The sequence below is a fragment of the Sphaerodactylus townsendi genome, linkage group LG11 (assembly GCF_021028975.2).
Source record: "Sphaerodactylus townsendi isolate TG3544 linkage group LG11, MPM_Stown_v2.3, whole genome shotgun sequence".
Lineage (NCBI taxonomy): Eukaryota > Metazoa > Chordata > Lepidosauria > Squamata > Sphaerodactylidae > Sphaerodactylus > Sphaerodactylus townsendi.
Genome location: NC_059435.1, coordinates 53,329,100 through 53,353,354, shown reverse-complemented (window position 1 = coordinate 53,353,354; position 24,255 = coordinate 53,329,100). Strand labels below are relative to the sequence as shown.

The 24,255-nt window shown below is 42.0% G+C and overlaps 2 protein-coding genes across 6 annotated transcripts in view; one reads left to right on the top strand and one right to left on the bottom strand.

Annotated features, from left to right (window-relative positions):
- The window catches only part of ABCB1 (ATP binding cassette subfamily B member 1), a 59,468-nt gene extending 56,733 nt beyond the window's left edge, over positions 1-2,735 (bottom strand). For 2 of the 3 annotated variants that reach the window (XM_048510753.1, XM_048510755.1), the window contains exons 1-2: positions 2,561-2,580; positions 2,034-2,131 (exon numbers count right to left, since the gene is read on the bottom strand). In XM_048510753.1, coding sequence (XP_048366710.1) covers positions 2,034-2,095 — 62 coding nt within the window. In that variant the 5' untranslated portion in view covers positions 2,096-2,131; positions 2,561-2,580. Of the gene's footprint in view, positions 1-2,033; positions 2,132-2,560 lie in introns of all 3 variants that reach the window. The other variant, XM_048510754.1, reaches the window with a different exon arrangement.
- A 20,246-nt stretch (positions 2,736-22,981) lies between these two features.
- RUNDC3B (RUN domain containing 3B) overlaps positions 22,982-24,255 on the top strand; it is a 33,285-nt gene continuing 32,011 nt past the window's right edge. For all 3 annotated transcript variants that reach the window (XM_048511238.1, XM_048511239.1, XM_048511237.1), the window contains exon 1: positions 22,982-23,331. In XM_048511238.1, the coding sequence (XP_048367195.1) occupies positions 23,228-23,331 (104 nt within the window). In that variant the 5' untranslated portion in view covers positions 22,982-23,227. The remainder of the gene's footprint in view (positions 23,332-24,255) is intronic.

Below are 24,255 nucleotides of genomic sequence, written 5' to 3'. Positions count from 1 at the left end.
TAGAATGAGGGTACGGTATGCAATGGCAATTTATTCCATACTCTAAAGCAGTGATAGCGAACCTTTTCGAGACCAAGTGCCCAAATTGCAATCCAAAACCCACTTATTTATCGCAAAGTGCCAACACGGCAATTTAATCCAAATACTGAGGCTTTAGTTTAGAAAAAACGATTGGCTCCGAGGCATGTGTTACTCAAGAGTAAGCTTGATGGTAGTGGGTGGCTTTGCTTTGAAGCAACCGTGCAACTCTTCCAACGGGTGAATCATGACCCTAGGAGGGTTTACTCAGAAGCAAGCCCCATTGACAGCAACCGAGCTTACTCCCAGGTAAAGGATTGCACTTTAGTTCTTTGCATGAAAATCAGTGGGGTTTAACAGCGCTTAACAGGGTTACCTACACTGCTTCCCCAAAACTAGGTCTTAGGTTTAATGTTAATAATCGAGCCCAGCAGCCCAGGCCAGCCTAGATGTTTTGTGTGGGGAAACTCTATTTGCCATGCCCACAGAGAGGGCTCTGAGTGCCACCTCTGACACCCGTGCCATAGGTTCGCCACCACCGCTCTATAGTGTATGCATAAAATTTAACTTAAAATACAGGATATTATCCTCTTTGCATGATTTATTTAGGTTTAATTTATACCCTGCCTTTTTCCCCAATGGAAATCCAAAGTAATTTACATCATTTTAGGGGATGTATTAGTAGGACGCCATCGATATACCTGACGTTAGAACGCTGCATTTTAATGGGGTTGGTTTTAACTATATATAGAGCCGTTATTTAATGACTACTGATTTTATTGGGCTCGATCTACCGTTTGTTCACCGCCCTGAGCCCTTCGGGGGAGGGCGGTTTATAAATATAATAAATAATAATAATAAAAAAATAATAATTTGCCTCTCCACTTTTTTAGCCTCACAGCAACCCTTTGAGGCAGGTTAGATTAAGAGTGTATGACTTCCCCAGGGTTGCTCAGTGAGATTCTGTAGCAGAGTGGGATTTGAACCTGTGGCTCCCAGATCCTAATGTAATGCCTCCCACAAAACTGAAGAAAAATTCCACTAGATTAGAAAACAGGGCATTCTAAAATTCAGTGCTGCTTGCAAAGAAAGTAATCTTTCAGACCAAATGGAGGATAAAGTCTAGATTTCAGTAGCTTATGAAACAACATGCAACCTGATACCAATATTGCCTTCCTAGTTTCTCTCACGCTATTTGAGTTTGGTTTCTTTCTAACATACATATAAAGACTTGCATCATCTGGTTATTTCATTATACAGTATCCATAAGGCCATTTGCTCAGCTCAAATATTTATTAAAGTAAAACCAACAATGCCTTCCTCATTACAGGGCACAGATGGCCCAAATGTTTGCTATTAATTCCAATTAGAATCCATGCATTATTCCAGACTTGTCCGCATTTGGTAAGAGAACGCCCCCAAACCTGGCAGTGCTCCCTTTCATACATATATCCAACAGGCTTTGTGTGTTTAAGTCAGACAGAGATTTAACAGGCACAGCTTCACAACGGCAAATGGGGTGGTCAGAAGAACTGCAACTGTTGAAGTCACAGCCATCCCGCAATTATAAAGTCTACATCATTTAAAAAATGAGCACACAAATGGATCATGATGAAGAAATGAAAAACAAGCAGCTCTACCTCAAGAATTGCTCAACGCAACATGAAACAAATACGTACTATAACAGGACAAGATATCGAGAAAACAGGATGTCTCTGTTACAAAACCCAGAGGCTTGTCAAAAAGCAGTCAAGAACATAACAAAAGAAGCTACCACATTGACAACAGAAGGCATTGTGGACCGAGGTAAAATCTACCAAGAAGTCAGTACGTATTATTACATATCTATCTAAGATAAATTAATGAAACGGGGATACTGCAAGCGATTTTAACTCAATGTTAATGTATCTCCTATACCCCATGCATGAGCCAGCAAATCATACACGCACATACAAGAAACCCACAAAAGATGAACTCATCTGTTGATAATGGAAAAGGCAGGAAAAAATACTTACCTTTTACTTTCAGTCTCAGAAACATGATCTGTTGCAGCCATCGTGCCAACCTCTCCGTTCATTTGTGTATATCTGCAGCTTTCAGATGCTGTTTATATCTAACGAGATAATTGAATCTCTTAGGAAAATTAAATTATAAACCAACATGGGGCTTAAAGGAACATACTGTTATTATCTCCAAGGGTATTTTAAAAAATCAGAATGAAATGAAGATTTTTGAAACAATCCATAAAAACCTGACAGTAATTCTTGTGATTTAAAAAAAAACAAAACTATATGAGACACTCCTCACAAAGAGTTAAAAGAAGTGCACTGGAATATCAAGAATACTACTATAGAGTGTGCTTGTTTTGTAAGTGTCTAGAGGGATAATCTTTTTAGGTCTCCCAATAAATTAGTTTTGTAGAATTAATCACAGCTGAAGAAAAAATAAACAACTCCTCTCATCAGTGGCTGCCTTTACTTTGTTCTAGTCTCTAACACTGCACAGTATAGGTAAAGTAAAAATACTAAAAAGCATTACTTACAAAGAGAGGATGGTTCTCTTGTCCCTTCTTTTCTGAGATGTTTAATAGTAGTGGAGTGCTGCGGTAATGTGGCTTGGTGAATGTCTGAAGATGGAGCTGGATATTCACTCAGCTAAAGCAGTGCCAAATGGTTAAAGTAACAAATTATGTGCCAGGAGGTCCTATTCCCCTTGGACCTTGCCTTGGCCTCTGTGGGTTATGTTCATGTATAATAAACTCCACCTCCTGCAAAGCTAATGTTTAACAAAGCCAAACCTGTCACTTATGAACTCTCTCTTGTTAACCCCACCCTAAGAAAAAGTCCCTGCTGCTGCATGAAGGCATGTAAGGTCAGCATTTTCATCTTAAAATAAAAAAAGAGGTGCCTTTTCCTTTTTTGTTATTTTTAAACAGTCTCGTGTATTACAAAGAATATAATAACAAAATATTGTTTGGAAAAGCGGGTGTACAGAATAGATCAGGAGATAAGGGAACGGAAAGGAACCAAATGGAGTGAGGTAGAAGGAATGCACTAAGAAAAAGGTGGTTAAAATGTGTTAAAATAATACTGGTAAAATATATTTTTCTTAGCCTTTTTTTTGTTGCTGTTAAGTCTTTCAAAATGCTCCTTCAAATTATTTGGCAGAAAGAGAAGCAAGCCTTTATCGGCATAGAATTCAAATTATTTGAATGGTCTTTACTATAGACTAGGTTCATTATTTCCATTCATTCACAAATTTCTTTTAAACACTGCTTGTCTGAGAAGGGCACTAGATTTCCAATCACTTACCTCTCTTTCTAATGCAGCCAAATTCGTGCATTCAGTCCAATTTATTTTTCCTGTTTCTAGGGCCTAAATATCAACATGCACTAAAGGCACAATAAATAAATATAACCTAGAAATGCTGCAAATTCATTTCTAGGAATGAGTACGAATTAGTTTGTGTTCAGAACATAAGCCAAAACGTATGTGGCAAAAGGAAGCCTGATCCAAGATGAAGAATTCAGCTTACCAGCTCCAAATAGAAGAGGAGGAGGAAGAGTAATTTGGATTTATACCCCACCTTTCTCTCCTGTAAGAAGTTTCAAAGAGGCTTACAAACTCCTTCCCTTCCTCTCCCCACAACAGACACCTTGAGGCTGAGAGAGTTTTGAGAGAACTGTGACTAGGCCAAGGTCACCCAACAGACTTCATGTGTAAGCGCAGGGAAACAAATCCAGTTCATCAGACTGGGTCCATCACTCGCGTGCAGGAGCGGGGAATGAAACCCAGTTCTCCAGATCAGAGTCCAGCACTCTTAGCCACTACACCACAGTGACCCTCTGATAATAGCTTATCAGAAGTGTGATAAATCTCTTGGCTTTGTGTGGAGCCGAAAAGCAGAAGAGCTGTCAAACATGTAACAAGCTATAATTAGCTGGTGGGCTACACACAAGAAGCCTTCATGAAGGTGATAGTTGATGGGTCTATTAGTTAACAGCTTAATTTCAGCAGTAAGAAAAGATTTTGTCGTTTTTAGCATGTATTTGTACACCTTTTAAACATTAAAAAATTACTTGACTTGTCAGGCTCTATGCCAATAAAGGCTTGCTTCTAAGACTTGTCAGGCTAAAATTAATTAGCACAGCATTACATTTTCAACTGGTGCAAGCCGGATACTTTTAGGGAAGGACTAGCATAGCAGAAAGATGACAGCTTATGCTGCGGCCTCAGCTTCTAACATTCAGAGAAATGCTACCTCTATTTATAGAAGCGCACGTGAGTGATAGCTATCTTTATATGTAATAGCCAAGTGTGACTCCCATATCTGCACAGTGCAGCCCCAGGTTTTTTAAATATTTGAAGGAGTGTCATGTTGAAGATGGAACAAGCCTGTCTTCTGATGCTCCAGAGACTCAGGCGGATTCTGCATGGGCCAAAAACAGTGGTGTGAAAACAGTGTAAAAGGGTTTACACCATTTTCACACCGCTGTTTTTGGCCCATGTGGAATCCACCTCAGACAAGGATTACTGGGTTTAAGGACAGGGAAAGAAAGTTCACCTAAACATTAGGAAGAACTTCATTATGGTAAGGGCTGTTCGACAATGGAATACGCTACCTCAGAGAGTGGTGGAGTCTCTTTCTATGGAGGTTTTTAAAAAGAGGCTGGATAGTCAAATGTCAGGAGTGCTTTGATTGTATATACCTGCATGACAGGGGATTGGACCCGATGGACCTTGGTCTCTTCCAACTCTATGACTTTAGGTTTGCAGAAAAATACAGTTTGTTACAAAACATATTTGTAGACTGAATCTTCCCCCAAAAGTAAAGAGTGATGTTAGTGCATGACAGACATGGGAGTGAAAGAACTGAGAGTTTGGGTGGTACATTGTGTTGCCATAGCCAGAGACAGCTTAAAATCCTTGCGACAATGGTCATCTCAAGCAGGCAAGAAGGTAAAGGCTGTGGCCAACTCTAGCTTGCTTTTTCTGCTTGCTCACTTCCCTTCCCATTTTTCTACACTGGACAGGAATGCAAGAGTGAACGGGTAGGCAGGCAAGTGGCAGAGAGGAAAAGTGGGTGGCTGGAGAGAGGGAACAGAGAAGATGGGGTGGGAAGATTCTGAATCTGCAAGGGGAATAGTAGGGACAATGCAAGGAGAAGGATCAGTGGAGGGGGGCGGTGAAAGATCAAGCAGGCAGTGGAAACTGAAGAAGGCATGGTAAGCAGTGCCAATGCAAGCTGGGGGTGGGTAGGGAATTTCTTCATTCCACAAGTCCATCATTACCTTTCATGGTCATGAACTCTATAGGGTGAAAGGCATGTCATTAAGAAAGAATTTTTTTTCTTAACTAAAAATTAACAGGATATATTACACAACTAGATATTATATGGTACTTTTTATAGCTCAGTGTAATTTATATCCACATTGATGTCTTTAAACAGTATCAATCTGCCAGATGTTTGTTAAGACAATCTTTAAACAACTGAACTTTTGCATGTCACAGGCAGGAAGATGAGCAAGCCTACACAACCTCTTTTACAGAACTTGATTAAGCAACTTTAGTTATATTGCTTAAAGATGGATTGTAAAATTATTACCTGTATTAAGTTTTACTCCAAAAAGCCAGACACCTAGTTTCCTCTTCACACTTGTGCTTCTGTCACAATTGCCCTCCATGGTGGGAAGATCTGTATAACTTTCTTATAATAAGAAATATGAGCCATTCTAACCAATATTTCATTATATTACAACCAGTGGTGGGATCAAAAAATTTTAATAACAGGTTCCAATGGTGGCGCCGCTGCACACACGCACCTCCAGTTCCTATTGGGCAGAGAGGTTGCTTTAGTGCTCTTGGCACTCAGAAAAAAATTAGTAACCACTTCTAGAGAAGTGGTGAGAACTGGTTGGATCCCACCGCTGATTACAACGCAGTTATTCAAGAATAATGTTACAGAATTTCTGGTTAGTTTTGCTTTCTCATATTATGTGAATTCATGTGCATGCACATTATACCTCCTCTGACATTTGTTTATTTAAGGTATACACTGCATTTTTTTTGCTCACAAATACACTGCAATTTTTTTTGCTCACATGAAGAAACCAAGAACATGAGCAAAAAAATTATATGTAATACAAAAGTATTTGTCATTCCGACAAAGAAAATAAGAAAAGCAAAAGAAAATGTTCTACTGTGCAGTCCAGGGGGGTGGGAGGGGACCTGCATTGGAAGTGGTGGAAGGGTTGTGCCAGTGTATGTGCAACCAATGCCATGCTATGGCTTAAATCACCATCATCCAGTTGGAGCTGTTTCAGCAAAGTATATTCTTATTGCTAACTTTGGGAATCAGAGGAATGTTTACAAAGCTACTGCATCACAAATAAGGTACTTACTGCAGCTTCTCTAATCATGTTGCCGTAGCTTCGCAGACATCCCCCTCAAAATAAAAAGGAAAAAAAAACACATGTACGGGATCACTAAGCAAAACAAACAAAAAACTTTACACAGAAATTGTGTGTAGATGAGCTGCAAGCTGAGAAAACCTCTGTGGCGAATCTCTGCTGCAGCACACACAATAGCGCAGTGATGGCGAACCTTTTTGAGACTTAGTGCCCAAATTGCAACCCAAAACCCACTTATTTATCGCAAAGTGCCAACACGGCAATTTAACCTGAATACTGAGGTTTTAATTTAGAAAAAACGTTTAGCTCCGAGGCGTGCGTTACTCAGGAGTAAGCTTGGTGGTAGTCGGTGGCTTTGCTTTGAAGCAACCGTGCAACTCTTCCAACCTAGGAGGGTTTATTCAGAAGCAAGCCCCATTGCCAGCAACTGAGCTTACTCCCAGGTAAAGGATCATGCTTTAGTTCGCATAAAAATCAGTGGGGTTTAACAGCACTTAACAGGGTTACCTACACTGCTTCCCCAAAACTAGGTCTTGGGTCTAATGCTAATAATCGAACCCAGTGGCCCAGGCCAGCCTAGATGTGAGGGGGCATTCTGCTTGCACGTGCCCAGAGAGGGCTCTGAGTGCCACCTCTGGAACCTGTGCCATAGGTTCGCCACCACTGTAACAGCGGGTGCAGGCAGCGAAAATGAAAGTAACAGGTTAGAACAGAAGAAATAAAGCATTTCCTGGCTGCTTTTGTTCCCTCAGCAGGCAGGAAATGTCTTCAACCTGGGTTGGGGGGAAAACATCTCGAGTTTAGCAATTTTCAAAAAATATGGTTGAGAGAACTAGAACGTTTTGAAGCTGTGTGAACTTCTTCCCCAAAACACTTCTTAAACTATCCTAAAGACGTTTTATTTTTGCTGTGCAGAATTCACCTTCAATAACTCTTGGGTGCGGAAATCAGTTTATTGAACAGGATTGATAGCATACAACCACAACCCATTCTTTGCTGGAACTAATGTCAATACAGCAATTCTGGGTTAATAATCCTTCCCTTCCAACCCCATCCCTTGGAATCTCAGCAGGGTGAAGTAACTAGCAACATAGAGTTTGAAGAAGAAGAAGAAGAAGTTTGAATTTATATCTCCCCTTTCTCTCCTGTAGGATAAGGTGACCAGATGGTCACCTTTGTGATCTGGGACGGGGGAGGCGGCCGCATCAGAAGGCCGTGCGCTCCTGTGGCCACATGCGCATGCGCTCCTGCAGCTGGGCACGTGGGAGGCTGCCGCACTGCCTTGCGCCCCAGAAGGCAGTGCGGCAGCCTCCCAAAAATCGTGACCATTTGAAGAACAAGTTGTTTAAAGGCGGGACAAGTTGTTTAAAGGCGGGACGGTCCCGCCAAAAGCGGGACGTCTGGTCAGCCTACTGTAGGAGACTCAAAGGGGCTTACAATCTCCTTGCCCTTCCCCCCTCACAACAAACACCCTGTGAGGTGGGTGGGGCTGAGAGAGCTCTGAGAACTGTGACTAGCCCAAGGTTACCCGGCTGGCGTGTGTGGGAGTGTACAGGCTAATCTGAATCCTCCAGAAAAGCCTCCACAGCTCAGGCGGCAGAGCGGAGAATCAAACTCGGTTCCTCCAGATTAGATACACGAGCTCTTAACCTCCTACACCACTGCTGCTCATACTAAGCAAAGTGCGATCTTAATTGTCACCCCTTAGATAAGACGGGTGTTGCTCAGCTAGAAGGTGAGAAAGCATCTGCACGCTCAAAGAAAAAAAGAAAAACAAGACAGACTTCCTGGCCCACCCCAAAGATCCATGGCAAGAACAAGGGGAAAAACTGACCCCTTAACAGGTTTTCATAGGATCGTGACAAAATGTCCACAAAAATGCTACAGTGGACACCAAGATATGAAACTAACATTAGTCTCAATGCAACATGGATGCCTTTATTGGAAATGGAAAGGAAAAAAATTAACAAAATCTATCAAGTTTCTATTATTCTGCTTTATCAAAGTGAGCTTGGTAAGATACTTATCAGCAGAAATGAACTCCAGTTCACCACACAGAAACATGGCAATAAACCTGTATGTTGTACATTAATCTTTAATCAGGAAAACAGTAAATGTCATACTGAGCTCATCTGGCTAGCTTCATTTAGAATGTTTTCTTTCTCATATGATGTGCTGCATAAACAGAAAAGTCTCATCTGGCAGAATTTGCTTGTACCAGATGTGTCAGGCCTGTGCCCTTTGGACTCAGTGATCTAGAGTCCTCTAGCTTCCCTTATCAGTTTATTTGCCTCCTTCCACCAGCTAACAGGACCACCTACCTTGACAATATTCAGAGCTCTCCCTGAAAGAACTTCTTCATCATCTGAGGTGTTCCTCAGTGTGTGTTATTTTTTACTAGGGGGCTCCTGAACCCCTAAGCCAGTCTGAATGGATTTTTCTCTTCCTTCTTGAGAACAACATACCAACTCTTGTATCAACAGGAAGCCTCTCATTAGCTTTTTTTTTCCCCTCGAAAATCCCAGACTCTTTTGTCCTCATTTTTCCAGATCTCTGTAAGACATCTCAGTCCTACCCTTTCCTCAGGCTTCTGTTTATTTCTATGTTTTCAGTTGTGCTCCCTCTTCCTTCACTACTGTGGCTTTGGACCACTTGCCTTTAGCTTACCTACATCCTTTCTGTGCCTTGGCCACCCAGGTTCCCCTGTCTCTAGTTTTTTTTGTGATGGACTTTTACGACACCTGACAAATATAGGCCCTTTCCCCGCTTACCCTTTTCCGAGGGTTGCTGCGCGCAATCCCCAGCACGTGGCATCCCTGGCGCGCGCCTGGGCGTCCCCACGACCCCGCGCTCTGACCCTCCGCTCTGCGTGGGATCATCAAAAGGCGCCCTTTGAAAGAGCGCCAGGAATGCCTCGCGCTGAGGGGCGCGACAGCAGCAGCGAGTAGCGACAGCAGCAGCGAGTAGCGAGTAGCGCTCCTCGAGTAGCGCGGGGCTTAAGGTAAGTGGGGAAAGGACCATAGAATGATATGAATATTTCATGCCTTACCATTTCCTTCAGAATAAGGACTGTTTACATGAGCTCAAGAAATAGTAGCAAGAGGCTTTAACCCTATCACTGCTGCAACCATCTCCTTAGCAAAATGCTGATATTGTAATACGTTAAAATATAAAGAGGGTTTTCTATTTTGGGACATCACTGTTTTGATTCTTGTGAACTTATTTTTCAAGGTGGATTTTTACCATTTGCACCGCTAAGCAAGTGATATGAATGAAAACTACTGGGCTGTGCTAGAAACTACACATATTTGGAATCCTGATCAGGTAGAAAGACTTCATAAAATGCTTTAAGTAAAAGCAAATAAAAATAAATGGAAACAAGACTAGGCTATGCTTTTAACAAACTATTAATGTTATTACCAAACTGGAAATTGTTTGGCAAATTCAAGTTAGGGTTAAAAATGTAAATCCTTCAATTCACATACAATTTCACATTAAACTGAAAATGGTACCTCAACTGAGATAAATAAAATATGGCTTAGGATGCTGTCATCCAGTGGTAAAATCATGGCATGAGTGACTTGTGGCCATGGATTCACTAAACACATTTCTCATACTACCTAAAAATGAACAACAGGTATCTTCCCTATGAAGAGCTCCATGTACTCACATGTGATGTTCATATAACTGAATAGAGAAGGGGCGGAGGAGACCAGTTTTCCTCAGGGAAGCATGAAAAGCAAATGTACAAGTTATTCTGACACCCCATTGTCAAAATGGATCCTAACATCAGAAGCCATGCTCTTAAAACATAAAACCTGGTCTTTAGAGGAATCCACTGAACTCCGTGGGTTTGAACCTGTTTAATTTCAAGCAGTTCAGTTAAACTGCTTGTTTATGCATCTTTTATATGGCACATCCATTTTTCTCAACCCTGTTCCATCTTATAATCGAATACAGGACATCCCATTCCACACAGGATGTCTGTAAATTCTTTGTACAGCTATCAAAAATCTACTTTCCTGCAACTGAGAAATCCCAAGATATCTAAAGCTTTGAACTCATAGCTAAAGAAACGAATCATTGTTATCTTGAAACACCATGCAAACCAGCCTGTCTGTGTAACCTGCTGGGATTAGGAAGTCGTATTTATACTTAAATGCAACTTGTAGAAAAGCTGCTGATAAGCATTTAGTAGATCTGTTATGGGAATTAATAGCAAACATGACTGCAGTCACTGGAAACAACTGAGCAGAAAATTATTTTGAGATGATAGTTGATTGTGAAATCTCTGGGAGCCAGCAATGTAATGAAGTTTATAAGAAAGAAATGCAATTTATGGATAAATTGGACTCACTCACTGGTTTTATGTATTTCTTTATATTTACACCCTACTTTTCATCCATGACTGGTTCACAAAGCAGCTTATAAGAATTTAAAATTGTACATAGAGGTATAATATATTATTTACTCTGCACATTTTTATGCTGCCTCTCCAGATACCTGCTCATCATGTTAAAAAAAAAGTCATGGAACGGTAAATAATACAAATCAAAACAGCATAGCAATAAAACAGTAACTAAACTTTATTTTTATTTATTTTATTATCAATTTTATATGTTGCCCCTCCCCCGAAGGGCTCTGGGTGGTTAACAACATAAGACAACGAACAAATGGAGTACAAAATAAATTACAAACAAACAAACAAACAAACTTCCGGGTGAAGGTCCGGAGAAGCCACTCACTCGTCTGTGTTGGGAGCGACCTCAGACTCATTATTTTTTTAAACCATCTAAGGGGCAAAAGAGATTTCTTACCCTCATGAAAATAAAACAGTAACAAAGTTCAATAAAATTAATCCCTCATCCATAAAACCACCCCAGTTCACATATATAACAACAGCAGTCAATAAGTCGATAGCATCTCAGCAGAATAAAACAATCTGAAGCATAAAAGGCAGAGGATACAAGCTAAGATCATAAACCTACAACTAAAAGGTGGGATGAAAGTTCAGTTAAAGAAAGCAATGGACAAAAATCTTTGAGTCTGGTTAGCTTAAATACTAACAATGTAGATACCAGACAGGCCTCCAAAGACAGGAAATTCTACTTTCAGGGTACTACTGTTGAGAAAGAACTGTGTTTGGTCACCTCTCAGGCTGCTTCTGCACATGCAGAATAATGCACTTTCAATCCACTTTGCACCTGGATTTTACTGTGTGGAATAGCAAAATCCACTTTCAACAGTCATAAAAATGGACTGAAGGTGCATTATTCTGCATGTGCGGAAGCGGCCCCAGCTCACCTCACAGTTGGAGGCACAGAGTGTAGGCCTTAAGATTAAGATCTTTATTGGCAAGCTGGAAAGTAAAGGAGAATAATTATTAAATATCCCACTCCCAAGTAATGTATGGCTCTGCAAATGAACACCAGCACTTTGAATTGTGCTCTGTAACAAACAGGCACCAGGTGCTGAGTGTTCATGTTACCACGATTTGCCAGGTAACAATAAGTGGTTTCAGCTCAGCAACTTAATGAGGCGCAGGAAGCAGGCGTTCTTCAAAGCAAAGGGATTTTATTGCAGATGGTGGTCACAGCTCGATCAGGAGAGAATCGCGCTCTTGCAATGCAGTGCAAGAACTTTTATTCCCAAACTTCAAAAGGGGGCAAAGGGGAGGGGAGGGGAGGGGAGGGGGCGAGTCCCTCACCCAAAACACCAATCATGAAACAAAACAGTTTACAAAACAGATACAGTTACACTTTTCTGAATGGAAAACCCAAATCTCGCTGTCAGGCGCCTTCCCGCGGGATCTCGCAATGGTTCTGAATGGAAAGCAGATAGCGTCTATTGTCTGCCAAATCCAGATGGGCTTACTGCCACACCCAGCTATCTCCTATCAGGTGGCTGCACCTTTCAGTGATGCCCTAAGGCTGCCGCCTTGCTTTGCTGTAACAAAAGGAAAGTTCAAACTGTCCAATGGTGATTCCTGCACATCTTCCAACGGCTGGATGACCCTTGGGTGCTGGCAGCAGATTTGATTTGTAAATCCAAAGAGGGTCGTTGTCCTTATCAAAGGCTCGGCTGGGCATTGGTCTAAGCTGCATTCCAGAGCCAACTTCCTTGTCCCCTAATATCAGACCTTAACTGGCTATTGCTTTTACTATCAGACACAAATTTCAAAACTAACTTTTCTAACTTAAACATTAGGGAAACCTTAAAGGATAACACATATACTTATAGGTAAGACTTCACAACAACTTATTGGCATGGCTTTCTTAAATCTAACAATAACAAACCTTAAGCTAACTGAAGAACCTAGCAAAACTAACATCCTAAGCTGCAGGCATATCCTAAACTCAACTTAAAGGGGCATTTATTACATCCTAGAATGACACAAACACATGGGAAACCGTATAGCATTGGCACAATCAAACATATACATTCTTTGTGAACCTTATGAAGGCTTCAGAGCCAGCAGGTCTCCGCATCCGGGCATGGAGCCAGTGTAGCCAGGCAAGCTATCTTCAAGAAAATATTTATTTATTTTCTTGTGGCAGTAACATTCAGGACAGATCCAAGACATGGCTGCTGGCACTATTTTAGAGGAAGTTTTAGTTCTTTAGAAATTGTTATGAGGATGAGAGACAACGATGGTTGTAGTGGCACCAAACAATCTTGTCTCTTTCTCCTCCCCCTCCCCCACCTTTTCAAGAGCTGAAACAGTGAGGCTGTTTGGGCATTTTAAAAGGGTAGAAACAAGATCTCTTGTTGCTGCTGCATTGCTATTTTTAAACAGCTAATCTTTTTCTCTAAAATGACATTGGTGGTCACAGATTGGAGCTGTGTTTGCCACAATGTGCAGTTTGACAAATAGGGTTTGACACTGTGGTGACATCCTCAACTAAGAAGAAAAGTTGATTTTTACATCTAATTTTTTCTACCTTTTAAAGAGGCTCAAAGTGGCTTACAGTTGCTTTCGCCCTCCCGCCCCAACAGGCAACCTGGGAGGTAGATGGGGCTAAGAGCGTTTGAAGAGAACTGTGACTAGCCCAGGGCCACCCAGCAGGCTTCCTGTGGAGGAGCAGGAAAACAAACCTGATTATCCAGATTAAGGTCCTTCTAACCACTACACCACACTGGCTCTTAAACAGATGCCCATGGATTCCAAGTTGTGGTGAATGTAAGTAATATTATTTGCACAATACCGGGAAAGGGCAGGATATCAAATGTAATAAACTAAACTAATAAACTTGTGAAAGTGTTTCAGTGAATCTGTTTTTCTGGGTCCTCATCCTTAGATCCTATTCCTCTTAACACAGAAAAGCTCCACCAGATGGCATTATACAGGCGCAATGGTGACAATAAAGTGAGCTAGCCGTACCACCATTGCTGACACACGGTAGAAATAAAACACTGTAATATTAACTTCAAGTTTTCTACCATACGTACACTAACCATATTCCAGTTATTTCTTCATTGCAAGCTCAGTCAATTTAGGCATGTTCTGGTTTCTACAAGTGGACAGAGGAAACTCAAGAGTGATCATGTTCACCACCCATGCAATCTCCACATTCTACTGGTCCACCAGAGAGGGCTTGTGTGGAAACACCAACCTTGATTCCTGGAAAGTCCTCCAGAGACTTCTCAATTATTATATTCCTGGGATGGACCATTATAATCTGTTTCCTGTACTTGAGGAGGTTCTATGGAATCTGATCAAGCAGTAGTCAGTCCATGAAAAGGGCAAAGTGTGAAAATTCCCCCACTACCAAACCATGCACTTTGTCTCCAGAGAAAACCAACTGATCATACACCATGTTACATTTTTGCAAAGACTGGAATATTCTGGATCAGCTCCATGGCTGTCATGATACCCATAAAGACCTGAACCACTCCCATCAAGGTAGCCTTGATTAAGACATTGAAGAGTCCCAGGCCTTCATGCCTTGGCATCTTCAATGCCAAATCCAAGGCTACCTCCTTCTGTCAAGAGATTATGAATATTGTAGGAATTTTCTAGCCTCAACTAGCCTGTAGTCTCTGCCAGGGGCAGAGTACACACTCCTTCAGTCACTGCTTATCTCAAGGACAGTTCCCAGGATAGCTTAATTAAATCATCCAGCAGCAGAGAACAGTTGGGAGGGAATCAAGATTTTTTTTTGCTGTAAAGCCTAGTAAAAATCCCTTTTCCTTTCTTGTGAACTCAGTAGATTCAGAAATTATGTTTAATTGGGAAGGAGTGTACTATCTTTCCAAGGTCATAGCACTTGTTAGAAGGTATGTAATCATCTTCATTAATTTAAAGCAGCTGGAACTTGTCAGGTAGAGAGACTAATTGGAAAGGTTTTGTTTCAGGAGCATTTTACTTTCCTTTGTTCTGCTTTGCCTTCCACTCTACCTGAAAAGCTATTGGAGTTTTGCACATGAACTGACGATATTTAGTACCTTTTGCCAGCAACTATTTCTTTCTGGTTGATTCTCCAATGGCGGAATCGACCTAGGATAGCTGTTGCAATTTTCCTGGAACTCCTTATGGCTCCTGTGTCCAACTCATGTCTGTTCCAGCTCTGCCCCTTCTCACAGGGTGTTTGTTGGGAGGGGGTAAGGGAAAGTAGTTTGTAAGCCCTTTTGAGTCTCCTTACTGGAGAGAAAGCAGGGATATAAATCCAATTCTTATTCTTCTTATGAATGAATGAAAATCATTAATAATAGATGAAGCTCAAATGTAGCCAGATTCTGCCTTTGAATTTAAAATGCTGCTGCTACTTCATAATGTAATGCCAACACTGATGAATTATGGAATGGTGTTGCCAGTTATTGGAGCTTCAAGCATATTGATAGTTAGTTTCCATCACCAAAGTGGCTGTAGAATTACTTCCCCCCTAGACTTTAGCCTTCCTAATGAGGGAGTGCCACTGCCAGGTGCATGTACTAGACTGAGCTGGCATGATTCAGCATGATTGCCAGGTTATACACCAACTGGGAGGCTGCATCTAACCTGGCTGAAAAGTAAGCAAGAGGAAGGAATAATGAGTGGGCATTAAGATTTGGAGCTGCTCAGAACAGCTGCTGCTGTAAGATGCTCCCAGCAGCCAAAGGGATGTAAAAGACTGCCTTCATGCATATTGTGGACTGTTTTCTGTTCTGCAATTAAAGTATATTTATGTTGCCAATGTACCTTGCCTCACTGAGCTTCTTTGACTAACCAAACTAAATCAGCTAGCAGTACCTGAGCATATTTGTAAGTGGATCACAAGCTTCCTAACAGATAGGAAACAGCAGGTGAAGCTAGGAAAAATTACATCAGACACCTGTAAAATGAGCACAGGGGCCCCCCAAGGCTGTGTACTTTCACCACTTCTCTTCTCTCTGTATACCAATGACTGCATCTCAAATCCGATCCATCTGTTAAAAATAATAACTGAAATTTTGCAGATGATAACAGCAGTGATTGGTCCTACATTCGAGAACAACTGATATGAAACCGCATACAGACGGGAGGTTGAACAACTAGCCTCGTGGTGCCACTGGAACAATCTAGAACTGAACACACTTAAGAACTCGTAGAAATGGTGGCAGGTAGATTTCAGGAGAACCCCTCCCATCCTACCTCCGCTCACAATCCCAGAGAACACACTATCAATAGTAGAGACCTTTAAATTTCTAGGCTCCATCATATCTCATGACTTAAAATGGTCACCCTAATATCCAAAAAATGTCATCAAAAAAAAGCACAACAAAGAATGTTCTTTCTGCCACCAACTCCAGGAAGCTCAAACCTTGCCCCAAGGAGCTGCTGATACAGTTCTACTAGAGGAATCATTGAGTCTGGGTTCAAATACTGCACCCTCTATAACTGTGTGGTTTGGTTCTGCAACCCAACAAGATCGACACAGACTTCAGAGAATAATCAGAACTGCAGAAAAACAATTGCTGCTAACCTGCCTTCCATTGAGGGACCTGCTTATTACTGCGACGGGTCAAAAAAAAGGGCTGTGAAAATATTTACTGACCCCTCGCATCCCCTGGACATAAACTGTTTCCAACTCTTACCCTCTAAGCGTTAAGCTACAGAGCACTGCACACCAAGACAACTAGACATAAGAACAGTTTTTTTCCCGAATGCCATCACTCTGTTAAACAAATAATTTTCTCGATAATGTTAAACTATTTATTATATACTTATTATATAATTACTGCACTACTTTTTTCATCATTCCTATTACCCATCTCCTCCCACTTATGACTGTATGACTATAGCCTGTGCTGACATTTTATTTTATTTTATGATTTTACATTTTATGTTTTCATTACTACTGATTGTTTCCTGATTGCTTACTAGACCTATATGACAATCATTAAGTGCTGTACCTTATGATTCTTGACAAATGTATTTTTCTTTTATGTACACTGAGAGCATATGCACCGGAGACAAATTCCTTGTGTGTCCAATCACACTTGGCCAATAAAGATTCTATTCTATTCTATTCTATTCTATTCTATTCTATTCTATTCTATTCTATTCAAATCTATGAAACAACTCTTGCCTTTGGCAAAGCATGAAATAAGAATGTATTGTATTCTCTGAACATGAAAATATTTGGATTATATTGTTTTAAGCTCGGCCATCAGTGCTAGAAGGGGTGGGAAAAGATCAGATTGAAGTGTGATTATTCATGGCAATAAGTTTTAAAAAATAACTTGAATAATGGATTTTTTTGTGCTGTCAAGCCACAGCTGACTTACAGTGACCCCATTCAGAGGTGTTTTGTTATTGTTTAAATTATCATGACCCTGATATTACTTGGAGGTTGTCCACCCAAATACTAACCAAGGACATCCCTGATTAGCTTCTGAAAATGAAATGTGAACCACCTCTGAACATCTCTTGCCTTGAAAACCCCACCATAGGCTCCCATAAGTCAGATGTGACTTGATGGTAAAAGGGGGGACGGGGCGGGACAGGAGGGATGACGTGTTTCTCCAGGCCTCCAGTTGAAGCTCCAGTCTTCCACAGTCTGGTTCTCGTGGCTAAATACATCTCAGACAATTCCCAGGCTCTTTGAAGAAGCCACAGCAAGCTGCCCCATTGCTGCCTTTTACCACTTGTAAAATCTTCCTTCTTGCAAGAGTTTGGCAGCTGTTCAGCAGCTAAGGCAGTAACTTCTGGATCCCATGCTTTGCCCAGCTTTCCTGCACTTCCACCACTCAGCTCTTGTGGCTGTTTCTTACCTCTTCTGGACCAACATTGTATGGATGTAAAATCAGTGGAAATTGCTTGAAATTACTATTATGGTTGATTTCATGTGAAGTTAGGCGATATCCAGATGAACACGTAGGCACTTAACTTCAAGTAAATATGCATATGCTTTGGATTGTTCCCAGGGGCGTATTCAATCAAAAATAATTTACACTGAGTGCAGTGGGAGTTGCATAGTAATTGGGCATATGAGTTTAGCCTTAATCCTTTGAAGTTTAAATCCAACAATTGTATTTAACAAAAATCCAACAAGCAAATCCAACACTTATTGTAGACGCCATGGGAAAGTCAGCATTAAATACACAGAACTGACAGAACCTAGTAAACCAGGTCCCAGTAGGTGAGCTTGGAAGACATTCCTACTGAGTTCAACAGCATTTACTTCCCAGTACATAGAAGGGGAACATGATAGCAATCTTTAAGTTCCTGAAGAGCTGTCACAGGCAAATACTTATTCTCTGCTGCACCAAAGGGCAAAGCTTCATCTAACACGCTTACTTTACAGAAGGGTGTATATCAGTTAATTATTAGAAGAAATGTCCTAACAGCAAATGCAGTTCAATAGTAGAACGAGTTGCCTAGGGATCAGGAGTCCCTCTCAGAGTCTTCAGGGATAGGCTAGACAATCATCCGGCTGGCATGATTTAGCTTCAGATTTTCTGCTTTTCATGAGGGGAGGGGTTGGACAAGACCCTCCCCAATCTATAATATAATTCTATGATTGGAGCTGCCTGGATGTTTTCCACATACACAGTGCTAGTTGTTTCAAACAAAGTTGTCATGTAACTTGCTCTGTCTTAGTTCCCTGAGCCTCATACTAGTAAGATAATGATAATTTATACTGCGCCATCAGCGTGCATGATAATTGAAAACTTTCACAAATGCAAATAGTTTCCTTTTCAATTGATTAATGCAACATTAATAGATGCAAGAACAAAATGATGTAAATATGATAATTTTCAGTGACAGCAGGTTTACAGGTTACTTACAACATACTTGGTGGTGGAAAGCACTGTCAAGGCACAGCTTTCTTATGGTAACCATGTGAGCTTTTCAAGGCAAGAGAACCAGATACAAACTAGGGTTGACCCAGCTTAGTGGCTGTGATCTGACTAGCCAAGCCCATCCAGGCAGGGCATGCAACTTGATTACAATTTTTCAAAAATCTGTGCTTTTAGGATGCAGAGAACCGTTGATCAGCTAGATCAATTGATCCATTTTTAGTGTGCTAACCAATGTACATTAAGGCATGTTATTTATTGTTATTATTTTAAACATTTTATTTTTCCTAACTGGGTAGTGGTATTTTAAAAAGATGTATATGCCAACTGAAGAAAAGCAACCTTACCCAAAAACAGCATTAATTTGGCATTAATTGTTAAATGAGGCCACCTTGTGGCAATGTAAATGCATGTGAATTGAGATCATGTAGCTGTTTCTTTAAATTCAACAAATAATTAAAATAAGTGCTCCCGAGCTGAAACAGATAATGTATTCTGATCCTCTGCAGAGTTGGGTGCACCTCAGCCCATTGATTTTAAACAGCGATGCAGTTATATAGAGTTGGGCATCTAATTTTAATGGAACTTGCTTTCAATTAAATATGTTCAAGACTACAACTTAAAAGAAAAAAACAGGTTAGTTACATTTCATTAGTTCATAACATTATAATAACTATAATGGTACAGTCTGGCAGTAGATAGCTAGTCAGTGGTTTATATATTAATATAGCAGATAATCTGCCAATGGTATTATTTAAACTTCAAAGGAGTAAGGCTAAACTCATATGCACAATCACTATGCAACTCCCACTGCGCTCAGTGTAAATTATTTTTAATTGAATACGCCCCTGGGAACAATCCAAAGCATATGCATATTTACTTGAAGTTAAGTGCCTACGTGTTCATCTGGATATCGCTTAACTTCACATGACTCCATCACTGGTTGATATGTTAGATTCGAGTCCAGTAGCACCTAAGGGACCAATAAGAGTTCTGAGGGATACGCTTCTGAAAGTCAAAGCTCCCTTTGCTATCTGATGAAGAGAGATTCGCTATGTGATGAAAAATTTCTGAAAAATTTTGTTTGTCCCTACAATGCTACTGTACTCTTCTACTGCAGACCAACATGCTACCCTCTGAAATAATATTCCTGATTGATGTGACTATTAGACTGAAAATTGAACTTTTTAAAAATAGGCCAACTGCACGAAATTGTATACATAATCAAATCATAACTCTTTAAGATGGCACTATTTATTACCTATGTATCTAGCCCAGGCTAGCCTGATCTTGTCAGATCTCAGAAGCTAAGCAGGGTTTACCTGGCAAGTATTTGGATGGGAGACTTCCAAGGAACACCAAGGTTGCAATGCGGAGACAGGCAATGGCAAACAACCTCTGAACTTCTCTTGCCCTGAAGACTCTACAGGGTCACCATGAGACAGATGTGACTTGACTTTCAAAATAATAATATCAGAAGAGGAGGAGTAGGAGTAGTTTGGATTTATATCCCCGCTTTCTCTCCTATAAGGAGACTCAAAAGCGGCTTACAATCTCCTTTACATTCCCCCCACAACAAACACCCTGTGAGGTAGGTGGGGGTGAGAGAGCTCCGAAGAACTGTGACTAGTCCAAGGTCACCCAGCTAGTATGTGTTGGAGTGCATATAGGCTAATCTGGTTCACCAGATGAGCCTCCACAGATCAAGTGGCAGAGCAGGGAATGAAACCCAGTTCTCCAGATTAGAGTGCACCTGCTCTTAACCACTATACCATGCTGTCTCTCTATTAATTTCTCACCTGACCATCCATGACTATTGGGGAGGGGGGGAGAACTGATTTCATCTACTGTGCAAATATAAAAAGTCTCAAGGAAGAAGGGAATTAAACTCTACCCAACATATACTGTGCAAATACAAAAGTGGTCAACATACTACTGAAGTTAGGCACTGAACAGTAAAGATGAACTGATCTAAGACTCAGGTCACAAACAATAACAGCTGTCAAAAATCATGTTTGCCTGCTGAACATGTACACTGTGAAGTTCTCAATATGCCTAATGTAAGGACAGTCAAATAAAATGTCCTGTCCCATTTCTCTACCCACCACACTTCTATTAGTGAGGTAACATATAGCAGAACATCTGCAGAAGACCTTAGTGTACCCAGTGTCTCTTGTTACATTACTTTAAATAGTACTTTTGGCACCCAACTGTCTGGGGATCCTGCATCCATAGTCCATGTCAAAGTGATGAGTGCATACAAATATTCTTTAACACTTTAATACTATGCAGCAGAAGCACAGTGGCAAATTGTCACAGAGCTGTGCCTGGCAGTGGTGACGGCAACACTGACATGCTCCATTACCAGCCCATACAGGAACATCTTCTCTTCAGTGCAGTTAGGCCATCACTGGGGATTGGCATTCCCTAGGCCTGGAGCAGCCACAAAGGAACATGTGGGCCACACCAGCCTTGTCTGGACCACAGAATGCATCCCTATCCCCAGCTGGCTTTCAAACCTATTGTGACTGTATGAGAGTGTTTCTGTCCAAATAATTTCTTCAACTGTTTCCTACCTTCCACTGTTATTTTTTCTAACCTCTCAGATGGCAGTTCTTAATTGCTCTTTCAAAACTGCTTTTCTCTTCTCTGGAGAAAAGTGATAGGAACTTCAGCATTTCCAGAATGGGTGGGAAAGCAACTTTGGCAATGTAATTTTGAGAGGATAAATGGTAAGCAGGGAAAAATATCCCCATTCCTGCCTAGATTTGTTTTTATTTTTAGAATGTTTATTTTGTTTTTTTAAAACTTATTTAAAACTTTTAAATTCTTTTAACGTATGACGATGGATCTACTGATTGTAAATAAAATACTATTATAGAACTGCAATATGCAGGGGGAAACCCTCTACTGGGCCCTCTTTACTTGAGGCCCTAAGCATGTGCTTATTTCGCTTAATGGTTAGCACAAGGACTGCATGTAACATTCAAAATATCCACCTATATTCCCAGCCCCTGTTGTTGGTAGTTAAAAGAAGGCTGTTTATTCACAGGACTACTGTTCTGGTCAAACTCAAAATATGCCATCATGGTTAGGAGAGGAAAACAAGAACAAGGGAGATTCTGAGATAACTTATGGCATCTGGGGCTGATAGGAGCAGCCAAGCAGCAGGTTTTCTTAGTATGGTAATTGAAAGGGCATGGGTGGCCACAGAAGCAGGGTCTGCCTACTATCATTACCCATCTGTCTCCACCTGCTTGAGCCAACTGCCCCATGTCTGTTTACTCATGTACTTGGTTGGTATGACCTGAGTTCCCTTCTATTTGGGTTCAGAAATGGGAATTGGTTACTGAGATGAATATGAGAAAACAGACGATGAGGACTGCTGAACAGACCACAGGAACAAAAAACTCTTTCCTGTAGATGAGTGTATATGAGGGTGGGTTCAGAGGCATACTGAGGGGAAATGGTGCCTAGAGGCAACATTTGCTCCGGGTGTCCCCCCACTTCTCACTTATCTTTGCAAGCCGGCGGGGGAGGGGGGGAGGGAGGTGGAGGAGGCAGGTGCCCTGCGGCTAGAACTGCATGAAGTCCTGATTGTTGTATTGTGCTTTATAGAGCACATCTGTAGGCTGGACTATCTGAAACTGATCCAGTGATGAACTGGTATTATCTATTGCTCAGGGGCAGCACACTTGTAAACACATGGCAGCAGCTGTACATTTTAGATGGCCAGAGGGTATTTCATGGGCTACAACTTCATGCCCTGACCCATTTAACCTCTTCTCCCAAACATTGTCTAGGTAGGAAAATGGAAGGTTAGCAATTTCCTATCAAGCCTTCATAATCACCATCAAAAACTGGTAAGTGCAAGAAAGAGCATTTTGATATATGCTTTCACTTGCTGAGAAAATGCACTGCAGGCGTATGTGGGAGAGATAAATTATTCGGAATTATGACTCAGGTACCCAGCAGTATGAGATTATGACGGTGCGGTTGGAGAAAGAGGAGCGACTGACACAAACTGGGGTTGTGCATGGAAGCGCAGCTCTCCCTCACGAACCTCCTCCTCCTCCCATTCAGCCCTATTATTCCCCGTCGGCGGCCACCAACTCGCCCGGCCTGCGCACTCCCCCGCCTCCGGTCGCTCAGGACCTCTCCCCAGTTGACGGTTGTTGCCGTTAGGAGAACGCGCGTGCTCCCAAGCAGGCCCATCCCCACTTAAGCCCCGCCCTCGGGGCTTCTCCTGCCCTGCGATTGGCTGGCAGAGTGGCTGCTCTGCAGTCCCGGCGATTGCCGCTGAGGTGGTATCTCATCGGTGCAGCCGCCGATTGAGCGGCTGGAGAAAAGCGGAGGCGGAGAGCGAGACGGAGCCGCCCCCGCCGAAGCGAGCGAGTGCGGGCCCTTCATCCCGGCGGGACCGGCGACAGTGCCGAAGCTGCGGGTGGTTGCGGAGATTATCAGCCAGAAGCTGCTGAAGGGCTGGAACAAAGGCTCCGCCGGAGCCCCGCGGGCGGCTGCCCCGCTGTCCGTGGGCAGATGGCGTCGTTCGGCCTCGGGGGGCTCAACGCCGCTTCGCGGAGGAAGAGCGTGCAGTCCCGCAACGCGGCCGTGGAGAGGCGGAATCTCATCACCGTCTGCAGGTGAGCCAGCAGGAGCGGCATCTCTTTCAATCCGGAGCGTCCGCCTCCCCGCCCCTTGGCTCTGCCCTGGCAGCCGCTCGCGTGGGAAGGGGGTCTCCAGCGTCTCCCGCCCCCTGAGCTTGCAATGAGGAGGGGGGGAAAGGCCACAAAGGGAACGATTCGTGTCTGTCGACCAGTCTTGAGTGCGTGCCTAGAATAGGAGGAGCATCCTCTGTCCTTTCTGTTTTTCCATCCTGCGTGCCGACAATCTGCCTTTTTAATTGCTGTTTCCTGAACATCTGTATAAGAAAACTCTCTCACCAATTGCTTATTAGATCGAGGATCTGGCACATGCGCTCCACTGAAAAGTCAGGTGCTGTGACAGTTTCTAGGTTGGGATCCGATGTGCATAAATTGGTCCCTCCTCTTTCTGTGTTTCCCTACTCCTTGCATTCAGCATCTATGAACGCCAATGGAAATATGCTTATAGGCGCTGACTTTACATTTTTTGCATTTCTGTCTAAATAATGGGTTTCACCATGCAGCACCCCCCAGTTTCGTTTGAGAGAGTCTGTCTTTCCCTCGTTCTGTAGTTAATAGCTTCTTTGAGAAGAGGGGATTTCTGCCCAGAAAATGGCACAGGGTTTTCTATTCTGCTGTTCTGTAGCCCCTGCATTCTGGAAAAATCGGTCTGGCCATGCCTCTGGCAATTGTTTCAGTGATAGGCAATGAATATAAGTAGATTGATATGGTAGAGGCATATCTCCCCTTTCCAAGCCCATCAGATTTGAGGGTCTGTTAATCTCATTTATTACCTTTTAGCTAATAGCATGGATTGAGTGCCTTAGCTTCTGCATCAAGTAATCATTATTAATGCTCCTTTAGTTGGGCCTGGAGAGGCTGTGCTATTAGGGCAGTAGACATAGTTGCCAGGTAGGCCTGAAT